The 15,172-nt window shown below is 37.2% G+C and overlaps 1 protein-coding gene and 1 long non-coding RNA gene across 17 annotated transcripts in view; both read right to left on the bottom strand.

Moving 5' to 3' along the window:
* Nucleotides 1-15,172, bottom strand: part of LOC137487301 (uncharacterized) — a 133,883-nt gene that overhangs the window by 31,878 nt on the left and 86,833 nt on the right. For 4 of the 16 annotated variants that reach the window (XR_015511834.1, XR_015511835.1, XR_015511831.1 and 1 more), the window contains exons 1-4: nucleotides 3,930-6,761; nucleotides 3,625-3,769; nucleotides 3,288-3,521; nucleotides 3,102-3,203 (exon numbers count right to left, since the gene is read on the bottom strand). The exons of 6 other annotated variants lie outside the window; for them this stretch is intronic. Coding sequence is in view for 2 of the 10 variants with exons in the window: in XM_087287576.1 (XP_087143702.1) it covers nucleotides 3,230-3,521; nucleotides 3,625-3,769; nucleotides 3,930-4,101 (609 nt within the window). In the remaining 8 variants the exon portion in view is untranslated. 6 more of the 16 variants (XR_015945055.1, XR_015511833.1, XM_087287577.1 and 3 more) reach the window with 4 other exon arrangements.
* Nucleotides 12,691-15,117, bottom strand: LOC147833423 (uncharacterized). Its single transcript, XR_015511870.1, has 3 exons — nucleotides 15,092-15,117; nucleotides 14,769-14,974; nucleotides 12,691-12,854 (listed from the first exon to the last, which is right to left on the bottom strand). It is a non-coding gene; the product is annotated as an uncharacterized LOC147833423 (long non-coding RNA).

Raw genomic sequence — 15,172 nt, 5'->3', positions numbered from 1 at the left:
GTAAACAAAATTTAAATGTAAGTTGAGGTGATCGCAAGTTCACAACTGTGAGGTGATGTGCTCTACCGGCAGGATAATCTATATTATTTTGCTGTTTTTTATATGCGCACGTTTAAGATTTGAGATTATAACATTGCCATGATAGTCAAAGAAATCAAAACATTATTTTCACCCCAACGCAATTTAATCGGGCACTGAAGGCTAATAACTTAATTCTTATATTTGCTTTTTGACTTCTCACCATGTATCTTTTCTACAGCATAGTATAGTGTAAGAGCATGTCTATTACCAGAAAAACTAAATTAAAATTATATTTTAATTGAACACATCACATCACATACAGTAAGCTACGCCTACAGAACAGTCTGTTTAGCATTGTGAAAAGGCAAAGCTGAATATCTGTGGTTAAAGTGCCACCCAGCGGTCAAATGCTGCTGGCGCATCAAGTACCGCCGTCGCCGCGGTATGAATGGCGGCACAAGGAACACATTGAAGTAGTAACATCTGTATGTCCTTTTGGATGGTAAATATTTTAAGTGGTTTGATTTCTATTGAGTTTATTTTAGGTAACTATCAGAGGAGGGTAGAAACTTATTTGTACTCGTGTAGCTTGATGACTAGCATATACTGTATACACCAGAATGCATAAAGGGTTATAATAAGGGAGAAGATCATTGTATGGACACTGTCACAATATGTGGATGATTGAATTATCTACAGCTTCACAGAGCTCTAGTTCAATTAAAAGACTTGAGTGGAGACCATTGCTCCAAACAGTGAGATGATGACTGTTTTTAGTGTTGACTGGATAGAGAATTATTCTGTAAACAAGCACAGTTGAGAAACTATGATGAGTAGATGATTAGAGGTAGCATCAGGAGCAGATTATGAAGCAGGGATATTTATTACATCTGTGACAAGAGAAGTATTTCCTAAATTTTGAAATGCCTTCAGAAATAAGTTCATAATGGGTTTGCATTCATAAAGTAATCATGAAGTTAATGAGTGATAAATAAATAAAAACATCTAAAGGAGTATGAAAAATTATGAATAAAACAAAAGAGAGAGTAATTGTATTATGCTCAGTTACCAGAAATGGCTGAAAGAGATGAAGATGATCCATCAAGACCAACCCTCAATGAAATATGTGAAAATAATAAACTTAATGGGATTAATGTGTTTACAAGTGCATTGGTGAGTGATGGCATGGAAACTGACAGAAACAAGCATCTAACACCACATCGCATGAACTGCTATTGGGTCGACCCTTGAAAGAAACCTTGAAAGAAACCTTGCAAGAAACAGCATGACCCTTGCAAGAAACCACATGAAACTTTGCATAAAACCTGGCATATAATCTCACCTATAACCTTGCACATAACCTCTTGGAATGGTTTGCAAAGATGTCTAATGCAGTAGGGACTTTAATAAAGAAACAATTAATTGCCATGTGCATAGCGATATCTGTGCAGGAAACCAGAAAGGAGCCATGTGAGAGAGCAGAGATATAAGGTCCAATTGGTCCAGCTGATCGAGTCTATCTGTGGATGCTCTGGAGAGCTCAGGAGGAAAGGACCATATCTGGATGAGGGCAAATCCAACAGCTGCCAAAGTGGATGCCATTGATGAGGTACCAATGCCTCAAAGGAGCGAAAGGGAACAACTCCAGCAAGGGAAAGCTGACTGGAAACAGAGGAGCCTGAATATTCCAAAGCTCTAAACTACTAAGTGCCACGTGTGGAAGCAAGAGTTTATCAGAACAAAGAAAAAAACAAAGAAACAAAGAAAATTATCATGATTCTGATAATGTGCCTGAATACCACATACAGAAGTGCCACAAGTCAAGGGATGATGAATGCACAACTGCAGATTTCAAAACTCAGACTCTCAACCACACATCTCCATTAACAACTTTTCAAAGTCTAATGAAGATGCTGATAGCTTGGAATAAGAGAAACAAGGATGAGCAAAGATCAAGATCAACATTTGATGCTTTTTACGTTTGCATATTGATTTTGTTTGCATATTGCTTTCATGGTACCTATATATAATATCACTTCAGTATATTCTACATGAGTGTGAAAACTAGCAGCTAGCACTGAACCAACTGAATACTTATGCTTAAAACATTGTTGTCTTTGATGTGTTAAGAGAAAAACAGAGTACAGTCTTTTACTTCCTTCAAATCAAAAGTAAAAGGGAAGATGTTTGGCTGGACTTCTGTCAAAGTACAGTGGCATAATCTAGTCAATTGATAACAGCTATGTGGCTAATATCAGTCACTAGATAGAGGTAATTAAGAGAACTGGATTATGAAATTGCACTTTGGGGTTAAAAGACAATAATATTAAGACTAAAGTCTTAAGAGGAGGGATTGAAGAAGATTTTATTCTCTCTGTATGAAGTATTTTCTAAGTGTAAAGCAGTTAATTTTCTCTTCTCAAAATGTATGTAGTGTTTGCAGCAAACATGCCGGCCTGTGTTAAAAATACAGTGATATGTCTGTGTAAGATGAGTATGCCTGCACAGGAGCAACACTAGGAGAAGGCTGAGTGACTGATTGTGTAGAATAACTGAATATGTAAAGCACTGATTATTTATGTTAAATACTTGTATGAAGCTATATGTGTCAGAAGTTAGAATGAGTAACATATTATCAAGTTATTATCCTATCATGACAATGTATGTAAACACTTAGTTCCTTTGCATAAGTTGCATCTATACTTTACTGACATAGACCTGTAACATCTCTGTTGACATGAGCTAGTGGGCTGAGAGCCAAGAAAAGCAGGACCCCTTAGACTAAAAACCTATTCAAAAATGGTCAAGAGTTAAAAAGAGACTTAGGGGTGTGTCAAATAATCCTGTATAAAAATTGTAACAAACACACTGAAACTTTAGAAGGTGTCCAGGAGAGACTTCAGAAAGCTCTGGGGTCTGCTCTGCTCTTTCTCGGCTTTATTATGGAGAATAAAGTCTATTTTCTGATATTCAAAACCTCTGGTCTGATAATTTGTAATTAATGAGAAGTCAATATTTACCACAACACATATTGATCTACAATTCAAGTGAAGTAGAATATTACCAATATGAAGTAACACCTGTTCTAAGGTCCTTTTCATTAGCTCCTCCTTCAGTCTGGTCCACACTTCATTTGTCACTTTTGACTTGAATCTGGGATGCAAGGCTGTGCCCTCCTCCATCTGATATTCAAGACAAAAACACTGAGTCAATCACTGAATAATTCTAATGAAAACAAGAGCAAATTCAGCAGGATTACACTGCACCCCTGGTATCTTTTTGAGAGGTCATTCCAGATAGGGTCCTTGATGGTCTTTGTGAAGGAGGAGTCCTCTTTATTCACTGTGAAGTGGTGCTGGAGCTTATTTAAGATAGGCAGAATCTGACCCAAGTTTTGGCTCCTTTCAGCAGAGACGCAGAGGGTTGACGTGTAAAGTATCTTTGTAATTTTGACAAACTCTTCTGCTTTTCTAAAATCCTCATCAGAAATTCTCTGCAGTCTGTAAAATATGATCAGATTCATTAGCTGGACTATAGATTCATGAGCAAAATCGTTTACACTGAAAATTGAATAAGCATTTAAAATGAGAACAGAGTTTTTACCTGTCCTTGTCCATTAATTTCTTAAGACGATGGTCCATGGAGGTGGCCTGGAAGGCAGAGAACTGCTCTAGGAATCGCTCCACCATGAGGAATAAGCTATTCCACCTTGTTTTCACATCAAGGATGACAGCATGTTCTGGAAGACCTAAAATGGGAAAGAGAAATTTATGTTTGTGTTTGTGTGGTTATCAAAGTGGCTGTTTATTTGCAGAAATGTTTTACTGCATGATTTAGCAAAGGATTTTTATTAACTATTTGGCCAAAGAGTTTTGCACTAAGGTTCATCTATTCTGATTTCTACCTACCGAGAAGATGCTGCTTCTCTTTAAGGATAGGTTTAGCCAGGGTGGATCTTTTCAGCCACACCACCATTGCTCTGATCCTTCCTGCCCACTGTGAGACTGAGGTAATTGTGGAAAGCTTCTGAGCAGCAATATTGAGAGTGTGAGCAAAGCAGCCAATTTTTTTAATACTCATCTCTTTTTACTGCTACATCCATGTTTGCTGCATTGTCACAGCAACTACTCTATCCTTTATATTAAATTCATCAAGAATATCTCTTATCTCTTCTGCTAAAATGTCCCCTGTCTGGGATGTGTATACTGCCCTTGTATGTAGGACCCTCTCTTTCATGGAACCCTCTCTGACAAAGTGAAGTGACACTGTCAGGTAGTGGTCCTGTGCAATGCTGATCCAGCCATCAGCAGTCACAGCCACATCTCTCACATCTTGCAACTCTTTCTTGATATTTTCTTTTTCAACTGCAGGTATGAGGGTATTTGAGAGCATGTCTCGGCTGGGGGACTGATTTCTGGGGTTTAAAGTGCTTATCATCTCCCTATATTTGACATCATCAAACACAAAAAAGTAACATTAGCATTATTTTATCATTGTTGCTTACTATAAAAAGATTTAAAAATTATCTAGGTTAAGAGACTACCTACAAACATGGCCAACAGCCTAAATGGTAATAATATTACAACATCATTTACAGCTTACTGTTCTTAGCTCCACCATGAAGCCTCCACAGGAGAAAAAGGCAGCAAACTTTTAACAATAAAATTTGTAACGGCCCTGTGGCATTCATCTTTCCTTTCCTTGTTCATTTTTCTGCCAGTGCAATGGATTATCACTTGATGGTATCCTAATTCCAGGGTCAGCAGGAGCAGACTATAACATTAATGTGAAGAAAACTTGAAAGCTAAACTGTTAATGCAGCCAAGGATAAGGACATTTAAATAAGACAAGTTTAATGTGAGGTAAACTTTATCATTTACCGTTAACCTTAAAGCATTTTAGTATCAATTTAGCTAGGTATTTAAAGCCATCGGATCAGTACATAACGCTGCACAGCATACATTAGGTCCAAAAAAAGAATGAATACATTTTCCCCGCACAAACTTAGGCCCCGTTCACACTGTCAGGTCTTGATGCCCAATTCAGATTTTTTTGTCTGTCCGTTTACACGTTCTTTTAATTGTGACCCATATCGAATTCATGCGTTTACACTTGCCATACAACCTATGATGCATGCATAAAGGCGGGTCCTAGCATCTGTGCCACACTAGCCACGATGGAATAAATTTTCTTTTTAGCTCTACGAAATATGTGGTGTAGTATAAGCAGCAAATGGTTCAGTCCAGATTTACCCCCACGCAGTTTATGTAATGGTACGGCCCTGATGTGTGTGTGTGTGTAAGATGTAGCCTGTGTGCGCACTGGTGTTAAAGGGAATAAAGTTGTTCTATGTGTAGCCCGCAGTGCGTGCATTGATAACGTTAATAGCGTAAAAATTACAACATGAATTTGCCCAACTTTAAAATGATTTTGAGGCGAAGGAGGTGGGGAAGGGCCTGCATCGCAGCTAGCGCTTATTGTTTATATGCTGTATGATGTCCTACACCACTGAGAGGAATTTGTGGTACGAGAGAGATCTCAGGTCTAGTGGGAGCAAATAATGGCGACTGACCACCGTCCTCCATGTTTCCTCTGTTGTTGTTGTTTTTTCCCACGTCGGAATATCCACACACGCTCTCTCTTCCACACCATTAAACCGCGGAGAAGCACCACATTGTCACAAGTTTAAGCAAAAAAAATCGGAATTGGGTCACATTTAACTGGTAGTGTAATCTGGGCCTTAGCTTTAACGGTACACAAGCAAGAAGTGCTAAAAACTGATTTTGTATGTCTGTTTGCCTTTCGGAGCCCCAACCATCGCGCAGTTATACTCATCAGTCATGGAAGACTACAGTTGTGGTGGGCACGTTGTTGGAGGCCCTGAGTCAGGAAAATACTAAGAGGATGAAGATAATGACTGCGTCGGAGCAACTTTCTGCTCGTAAATTAATTCTGTGTACTGTCATGGGGACTCTGCAGATATCATAATGTCAAATTTAAGACCTTTTACGACCTTTTTAGGACCATTAAGTATTACATTTAAGACCTATATCGCAATATCAAAAACACGCGAGAGAAAATGTAAAAGCATTAAATTAGGGGTAAAACAAAGTTATTTAAATTGAACAGTGGTAAAGTCAGATTAAATGCACCGTTGAACTACAGAAAAAACAAACATCTTATGCAGATTTATACTTTCACCTGGCACCGCATCGCACAACTCACAAAACAGATTAAGGCTTTTATACTTGACACGTTCACCATTGAGATATTTTTTTTTAATGACAGGCGGCGCTCCAAAAAAACAGAAAGTAAAATCAGACGAATAAAAAGATAATCATTATCATTGAAGATGTTTTTGGGGGCCTCTTTTTTTGTTGTTTTAACAAACTTATCCCTCAGGTTTTTCCAAAGTTTTACAAAAACTTTCCTACTTTCCGATGGCTGTTGCAATTTCTAGCCAATAATTATTGGTCATTCTGGCAAGCAGAAATGTAACCGTGATAGAAAATAGGTAATAATAGGTATAAATTAGGTATTTTAGGTATTATAGCTTACTGTACTATTCACTCTTTAAATAAATGCTACTATCAATCCCATTTTATCACTAAAATAAAGTGAACTAGTGTCTGCTGTAAAGTGTTTTGTAAAGTACTTCAATTACTCTGTTGTGGTAATTCTATAGTTGCTATTGTAACACAACTACAGTATGCTGAAGCTTCTTTGGAGAGCAAAAGCACGAAAGGAGTCTGACTGAGCGAGAGCAGATCATTCGCACGTGAGCAGCCAGTGTTTTGAGAGCTCGCAAGCAGTTTTGTCCATGAACAAAAGGAAACCGGCGCGCGAGCAGAGATTCGCTCTCTCGTATTACAGCACTTCTTACTTATAAAACTGTACTTGCGACATTTGTCAGTGAAATCATGTTGCGTGCACTCAAAGCGAACTTCCGCAAACACAGCGATGATGTCACATTTGCCGCGCGCACTGGGTTTAATATCAGAAAGCTGATTGGCTATTGAAAGTTGACCTTTTTGTAGTTGTAATGCAAATTACAATTGGACTAGTGAAATAAAGAACTACAACACCCCAAAGACCTAGCAATAAAAACAAAAATAAAGACCTGTGCAAAAATATTTAAGACCTAGAACAGCAAATTTAAGACTTTTTAAAGCCATAAATTTCGATTTTTTTATTTTAAGACTTTAACACTTTTTAAGACCCCGCGGGGACCCTGTGTCAGGTGTTTTATCATATTTGACGTGTTGCCAGTCTTGGTCGCGATAACTTTACAGATATTGCATCGTGCGCTGTTGCCGTCAATCTTTGCATAATGTAGCCATACTTTTGATTACTTAAACATCCTTTGCATTAAATGTATGCTATGCTTTAAAGAGTAGTAGTGTACGCATTACAGCCTCACATTTGACAAGCTCTGAGTGAGTGCGCGTAACCGTCGTAAACTACTGATTTTCAAGACAGCCTTGCTGCAGTCAATCACCAGCATTTGACCCGGTCACGTTAAGGATGGCTCAGATTTTCTAGCTCACTGACGTTGACAAGATTATACCCTTGAGTATCGAAATTTGGTACCGAACGCAAAAGAATTTTTCGATACTCGATAGTAGCAAGACGATTCGGTCGATACCCAGCCCTAATTGCAAGGTATTCACACACAAAGTAGGCCTACCTGAAACTTTGAATTAGAAAAAGCTTAATAATACATTGGACAGATCATCAACACACTGATTTATCCTCTTTGTGCTGCTCAGTTTTTGAAAGTGTCCGATTGAGTTTCTTCTTCTGACGGGAATACTTTAAGTGCTGCCAATAGTTAGTAAAGCCTGGCTTATTGTGGTCAAAGTAGTTGATTATATTAATAAAAGTGAAACTGACAGGAGCAGTATGGATTGTCATTCACTGAACTTGTCATTAACTAAACATGATGTAGCCTAATATAGGCTATTCTGAAACTGTGAATATTTTGCTGTCATTTTAATTATATTAAAACTTTATTCAACAGACCAGTTTGTGTTTTGGCGCTGAAGCATTTAAGTGGACCTTGTTTTAAACTTTCTCCATCTCACTCAAAAAAGGAAACATAAGCTGGACCACAACATATATCAATGTCATAATGAATGCTCAAATAATGTAGCCTATAGTTTATAGCAAGCATCATGTTTAGTTAGATTGTGTGTTTGTCATATACAGTCAGCCTATAGGTCTGTTATTTTTACAAAAGAAGATTTATCATTTGAGTTTATCACCAGAGCTATAGAAACTGTATTATGCTTAGAAAAAAAAACAGCACAGTATCAGATCTGTATTAATCAATGCTCAGAATTTTTTGTATCGAGATCGGATCGGTTCCAAAAAAAATGGTATCGGTGCATCCCTAGAAAAAAATAAAGGAACACAAACTGCCATGATGTTTCAAGGGGTTAAAAGAGAACATGGTTGTATTTTTGAGTGCAATATGTACACTTTAGGTTTTGGTTTTAAGATACTAATGTGGAGCTTTACATACAAACACAAACTTTGAAAAGCCCCAGCTTTAGCACAATTACTGAGAGTGTATTAGCATTTCATCATCATCATCATCAAAAAAAGAAGAAAAAAGAACATACCTGAAGACTTGCATAACAAACATCCACCACAGATGTTGGCCAGTTTTAGAAACAATTTCACAAGTATATCTGAAAGCTTGAACAGTTCAATTATATTAATACTAGGGATGCTCAATATCATCGATTAACCGTTAACCAAAAGGGTGCGTTTGTAACCGATTAATGCTATCAGTTAAACCATGAAACATATTATTTGATATATTTTTAGTTTGGCTGCATAAGGGGCCGATTGAATGCGCCTTTGCGTTAAGAGGGGCATCTTTTGCTCGCGGCTCATCCCAGAGCAGCAGTTTGTGTTGTCAAGACAACTACAGAGAAGTTTTAAAGAGCATGGTTTCCGCTACATTCATTCTTCCATGGCGGGGACCAAAATGCATCCCGCCACGGCTACATTATCCATTCAAAACATTCAGTTATTGTTGTTGTTTTTAATAGCGGATTATAATCGCATCAAAATGTATTAAAAGGTAAGTGGATTATAACGCAAACTTTTCTGTAACCGTATAGTCTGTTTAACCCTTTGGCGTTACGTGCTGACTGACTGACAGGTGCGCGATGCGTGAGGCCAGAAAACACGACGAAGCTTTCAGTTAAGATGAACACAGTTTCTATAGTTATACTTTATTTAAAGATAAAGGAATATGGCTCTGCATATAATCACTCTATCTTGCTAGAGTTTATAGCCGTTTCGCTTTACTTCAGGACGCATTATTGCCGCTCTGAAGGTCTAATCGCTGTTTTAAGTTATCCAGAGCTGGATGAATATACAAATCTTGAATATCAATTTATTATATATTATTAAATATTACAATTGTAACAACACAGACACAATCGATACCCTGCTGATTCAGTCGTTTCATGAGAAGAAGCGCGGTCCTCTCTTCTTTTTTCCTTGTCAACATAAAGGCAGTGAGGTGCGCCTCGTTTTCGGCCCCTTGTTTAACTGCAAGGCATACTTAACTTGCGGGACGACAACGTATAACCCGTGCCTACAGACTAGGGATGTAACGGTATTGTAAATACCGTCATACCGCAATATTATTTTTTTTCGATATTACCGAAGTCGCATGACTCGGTAAAACTATAGGTCTTCTGAGAAAATTTGCTCAGGCGAATGAAGCGAACGGGAGATAGCGAAAACTACAATTGCCATCAGCCCATGCTTGACCATCATCCCTTGCGGTCTGTTGTCGCTACAGATCCAGTAATGCGGAAATGGAGTGTGCTGCTAGAAGCGGGGATGAAAAGAGCTGGAAAACTCTAAGGCCTTGTTTACACTAATGCGTTTTAGTTTGAAAACGCATAAGTTTTGCTACGGTTACGCCAACCGTCCACACTACGCCGGAGTTCTCGAGCGCCGAAAACTGCTGCTCCGTCTCAGTGTGGATGATGGAAAACGGAGACATCTGAAAACGGAAGCGGGGCTGCAGACATTCGCCTCTCTGATTGGGGCTTTTCCTGAATATTAAGTAGCCTAACACGCACAGTTCAGTCCTGCATTATCTCTGTGTAAGTTCAGACTTCGCAAGTTTGATCAAGGCTGCAGTCTCTTCTTCTCAGTTTGATATGGAAAAGCAGATTATACCGAGGACACGGGTAAATCTTCAAAGGGAACAGTGTACTTTATAACTTCATTCACATCACCCTGGCTTGTTTCACTTTCTCAACAATAAAATGTAAACATGATTTAAGGAACTGCCTATTTTCATTTTAATATTAGCAACTTAGACAGCAGACATGTTGAGGCGTCGTGCTGCATAAGATGAGCGTCATCTTCACTGTGTGGATATTGATAACAAAACGGAGCCGATAACAACTGCCTCCTTTCAATTTCAGTGAAAATACGAAACACAGCCTCTCTTTTGCTGAGTATCAGTTTTAAGAATCGATAATGGCCATTTTAAAAGTATAACATACAATAAGTTTATACATTATAGGAAATAAAGGCAAGCGATCAGTCAATATACAGAATGTACGTGGTTACATTAATCATTAACTTATCTTTGCGCTCAGCCAAAACACGTTACCTGAGAACAAGTAATAGATTCCAATGACCAAAGTCAGGGAATATGTCGTTAGATAAAGACAACAAGATAAATGAAATATCCCGTTTAATAAATATAGTGAGATTAGATCCAGCGGGAGATGCTTGATGAGAAGTCCGACTAGCAGAGCTCTCATCTGTGTAGATGGGCTGAGTGTGATTAAATGTTGAATGTGATGAGTTTTCAACACTACTAAATTGAAACTTTATTTTTTTACATGGTTTAATAATTTTTTGTTATTAAAATTGAAGTTCCTGTTTCAAAGCTTACAGATAGATGGCTAATTTGTATGTCATTGACACTTTTGGCACTTTTTTGGAGTATTTTCATAAGTTTTGTTTTTTCCTGTAAATGATTCAATAAATACCGTACCGTGACATTCATACCGAGGTATTACCGTACCATGAAATTCTGATACCGTTACATCCCTACTACAGACACATTTGCCAAAGAAGCAAAATGGAAGAAGAATATTGCTGTTTAACAGACGTGTTGATGCCAAACTAGCGCTGATGCTGACCTGGATCTGCATCATAAACACAACAAATAGGCTTTACCTTTTATTTTACAGCTTATAAAGCATGTATGCACAATAATGTAACATCATATTTAAACAACAAAACTGTTTACAAAAAGTCAACCTATGCGCGCGTGTTGTTGTCTTTTCATCACGCAGCGCACGCACTTGAACCGCGAGAGAGAGAGAGAGGAAACCATATCAGGACATATTCTTTAAAATAATGATTTCTATTAAAATGTAAAAAGGTTTTGTGATTATAATAATGACAGCGGGGCATTAAATAAATGCATATTTTCCGTGGAGCTGGCGATTTGAGAAAGTCTGCGATTTTATTTGACAGAAGAAAAAAAAAACATGATTGGCGAAAAAAAAACAGCCTATGCCGGTTATTAAAAAGAATCAGTCAGTATTTTCGTTTTGTAATATAAATTAATTATTGAAGTGAAAATAATTTAGGGCAGTCCTATTTATTTTATTCATTTTATTTAGTTCTTCTCTTATTCTGTTCTTCTGTGCTAAACACTGCAAGTGCGTAAAGATGCTCTGTTGTTTTGTTCTATTATTAATATGCTAGCACAGTGGTTCTCAAACATTTTTCATCAAGTACCACCTCGGAAAAAATTTGTCTTTGCAAGTACCACCATAATGAGCAGTTTTGAAATACAGTAGCGTATTAGGTCTAGTTAAGCAGCTTAAGCTCTGTACAGTTTAAAAAAGAAATAACTCCTGGTTTGTTAGCACCTGGAAATGTTGCCTAGACCTCATAAATATAGGCTTTATGTCATCATATTCGTATATAAATCATTTTTGATAATTTCTTTAAATATATGAAGCATGTACATATTACATATTTGATTCATCCGCGTACCACTAGAAAGAAGCCTGCGTACCACTAGTAGTACACGTACCACAGTTTGAGAACCACTGTGCTAGCATATAAAAATAAATTAGTATTTTAAAATGCATTATTTAATGTGTCAGACACAAAATAGACACGTCAATTTGTTTAATATAAAATTAATTGTAATCTGACCAGTTAACCGTTAATAACCGATTAATGAGCGACGGTTGTCGGTTAGCAAAATTAACCGAAATGAGCATCCCTAATTAATACATTATAATTTTGGAACAAATACAGAAATACAAAATAACAGGGCATGGAACTTTAATCATACCTCTGAATGGGGGAAATTTTCTTGCACATTTAACTGCTGTCTTCCAAGTCCAGCCATAGTGAGATGTACTTCTGCCTCTCCTTTTGGTGTTTTTTCATGCTGTTTGTCCAGCAGGTAAAAATACATTAATAAGCTTTTACATTGCCCCTTATATGGTGCAAAACAGCTTTTCCCTCTACGCTCCTCTCGGAAAAACCCAGGAAATGACCTACAAATATTTTCTCATTAGTGTAGGAACAATTTGTATTAGAGAAAAAAACACATTAGATTCTTCTACACATACAGTCATCCACTGAATCTCACACCTCATTTCTTGCTGAACTGACTGGCTCTGGAAACTTGATGTTGTCCTCTCTCTCTGTGTTGAACTAATCTCTCTTAGTTGGTTTGTGTTCTCTGGTGATCTTAGGGTGTTGGTGAGCCTCGACACCAGGCTTTGAGCAGCAGATATTATTTCTCCAAATGGAACCTGATAAACATTAACATAAAATTAAGCTGTAAGTCATGCAGAATTATGATTGACAATGGTTAAAGAGGGTAGACAGACAGACAGACAGACAGACAGACAGACAGACAGACAGACAGACAGACAGACAGACAAACAGATAGATAGATAGATAGATAGATAGATAGACAGAACGATGGATGGATGGATGGATGGACAGATTTTATTTAGGTTTTAATGCCATATCAGCAGCATTGGCTATATTCATGGCAAAAAACATGTACTAAATATACAATTTATAATCATATCATATCAGTTAGCATGATGACGCTCATTGCAGTTAGTAAACAATCTTAGCAAACATACATTTTAAAATAACAACAAAAAACATACAAGTAGCAAGCAACAACACTGAAAACAGTCATATACAATCTTTTAGTTAGATTAAAGATAAATATTGTAAAACACCTTTTCAAACAGCTCACTTCAAATATTTCCAGAATAAAAACATTCTCCAATATCATTTAAAAACACAATGTGTATTTTTACATGATATTAGAGAACGTTTTTATTCGGGAAATATTTTAAACATATTAAAATGTTTTATCGGTAAAATATTTTTACACAAGTCACCAATAGGTATTTCTTCCGCTTTTCATAAATATGCGAGTGTAAGCCATGAGTGTCTGATGCTACATCTTGTATGAACAACCTGGTCATGTCTATTTTCAAAATGGTAATTATTCCTTTCATTAATTAATGGATTCACTTCATACCATGTGTTTTTCCTACATTCATCCCATTCCATCTGCCATTTCTCATTAACATACAGATTTAAAACAGGTTTAACATCAGACACAGGAAGTTTACGTTCTGTTATCTCCAACTTCTATCTTCCTTTATCATGCTTTATCTGCACGCTCATTTCCAACTCATCCCATATGACCAGCCCGGTATCCAGCAGAAAATAATATCAAAGTCTTTAGTCTTTAAAAGGTCCACTTTTTCTATTATGCTAAAAATCTTAGTATGATCAGTTTTCATAGATTCAAGTGCTTGTAAGCAGGACATAATCTGAGCTAATTAAAAACAGACAGACAGATAGATATTGGGCATTTTTCTAATTCTAAGAAACGAGTCTTATGTTGAGCAGGTAGATTTGAGGGAATAGTCACTATATGAGACAAAATATACTTTTTTGGCTATTTGCTCAAATTATTTAAGTTAGGTTACTCTACTTTAGATAAGAATTCTCTTCATAAAGACTTTGTAAATTGCTATAAATATATAAAAACGTCATTTCTGCTTAGTAATGTGGATTGCTAACTTAAAGATAATATAAAAACGTATATCTGAACATATAATCTTCTCTCATAAATCAATGAGGAGCTTATTTATTCAGCTTTCAGATGAAATACGAGTGTTTAAATGACTGCCCCTCATGATTTACGCCCATGGGTCCGGGTCACTTATTTAACCAATTGCTAATCTGCACAGACTTTATTACATTATTCAATATATTTTCCCACTCATTCGGTGATAATAAGATAAATTAACGTAGATCTCAAGTTTTTTAAACAATTGATGGATTTGATTCAGTGTCATAAAAATAAGCAAAAACCCTCAAATATTTAACTTGCCTTTTGCTGATATCTTCTTTATAATAGATCAATAGTCTATCTGGCTTTCAAAAACACTTAATCAACAGATGCCATGTTATAGTTAAACACCGTTAAGTGATTCACTGAGAAGTTCTGCGCTCGCTGCCTGTCAAGTTCACTTACGTTATGCTAACTTAGCTTGCTATCCTCGGCCCGATCTTAATTTTGATTCTGTAAAATGTCTAAGAAACACAGCGAAAATGGACCTCATTGAGTCTCAACCTTTATTACAGCTCATGGAGGACAGTTCTCAAAGAGGGATTAACAAAAGTCTTACCTGAGACGGTGTGTGGGAGCTGCCCAGACATTTTGTTCGGGGGGCTTCCTTCAGTCAGGATTCAGGATCTCATCACGCAAGCGCACTGTTGTGATCGATGACTCTGGCTCGTTTATTAATGCCTGTGACCGCGGTGATGTATTTTGACAGTGGACTGTCGCTGTTTGATTCGTACTCTTCGTGTCCGTGGTGAAACTATTTCGTGTCTGTAAAGTAACGTCACAAGTTATGTTCCGTTTTCCTTTGCGGTTTCATAATTGCAGATGCGTGAATTTTATAATTATAACAGAAATTTTATTCCATAGGTTAGCAACTTCACGTACTGCCGCCAAGACATCCTCGTTTCCATGACAACTAACATTAGACTCCGGAGCTCTCGATTTCTTAGCAGCAGACTTCTGGAC

The sequence above is a fragment of the Danio rerio genome, chromosome 16, assembly GCF_052040795.2.
Source record: "Danio rerio strain M-AB ecotype USA chromosome 16, GRCz13ab, whole genome shotgun sequence".
In the NCBI taxonomy this organism is placed as follows: Eukaryota; Metazoa; Chordata; class Actinopteri; order Cypriniformes; family Danionidae; genus Danio; species Danio rerio.
Note: the sequence above shows the minus strand (reverse complement) of the source record. Positions and strands in the feature narration are given on the sequence as shown.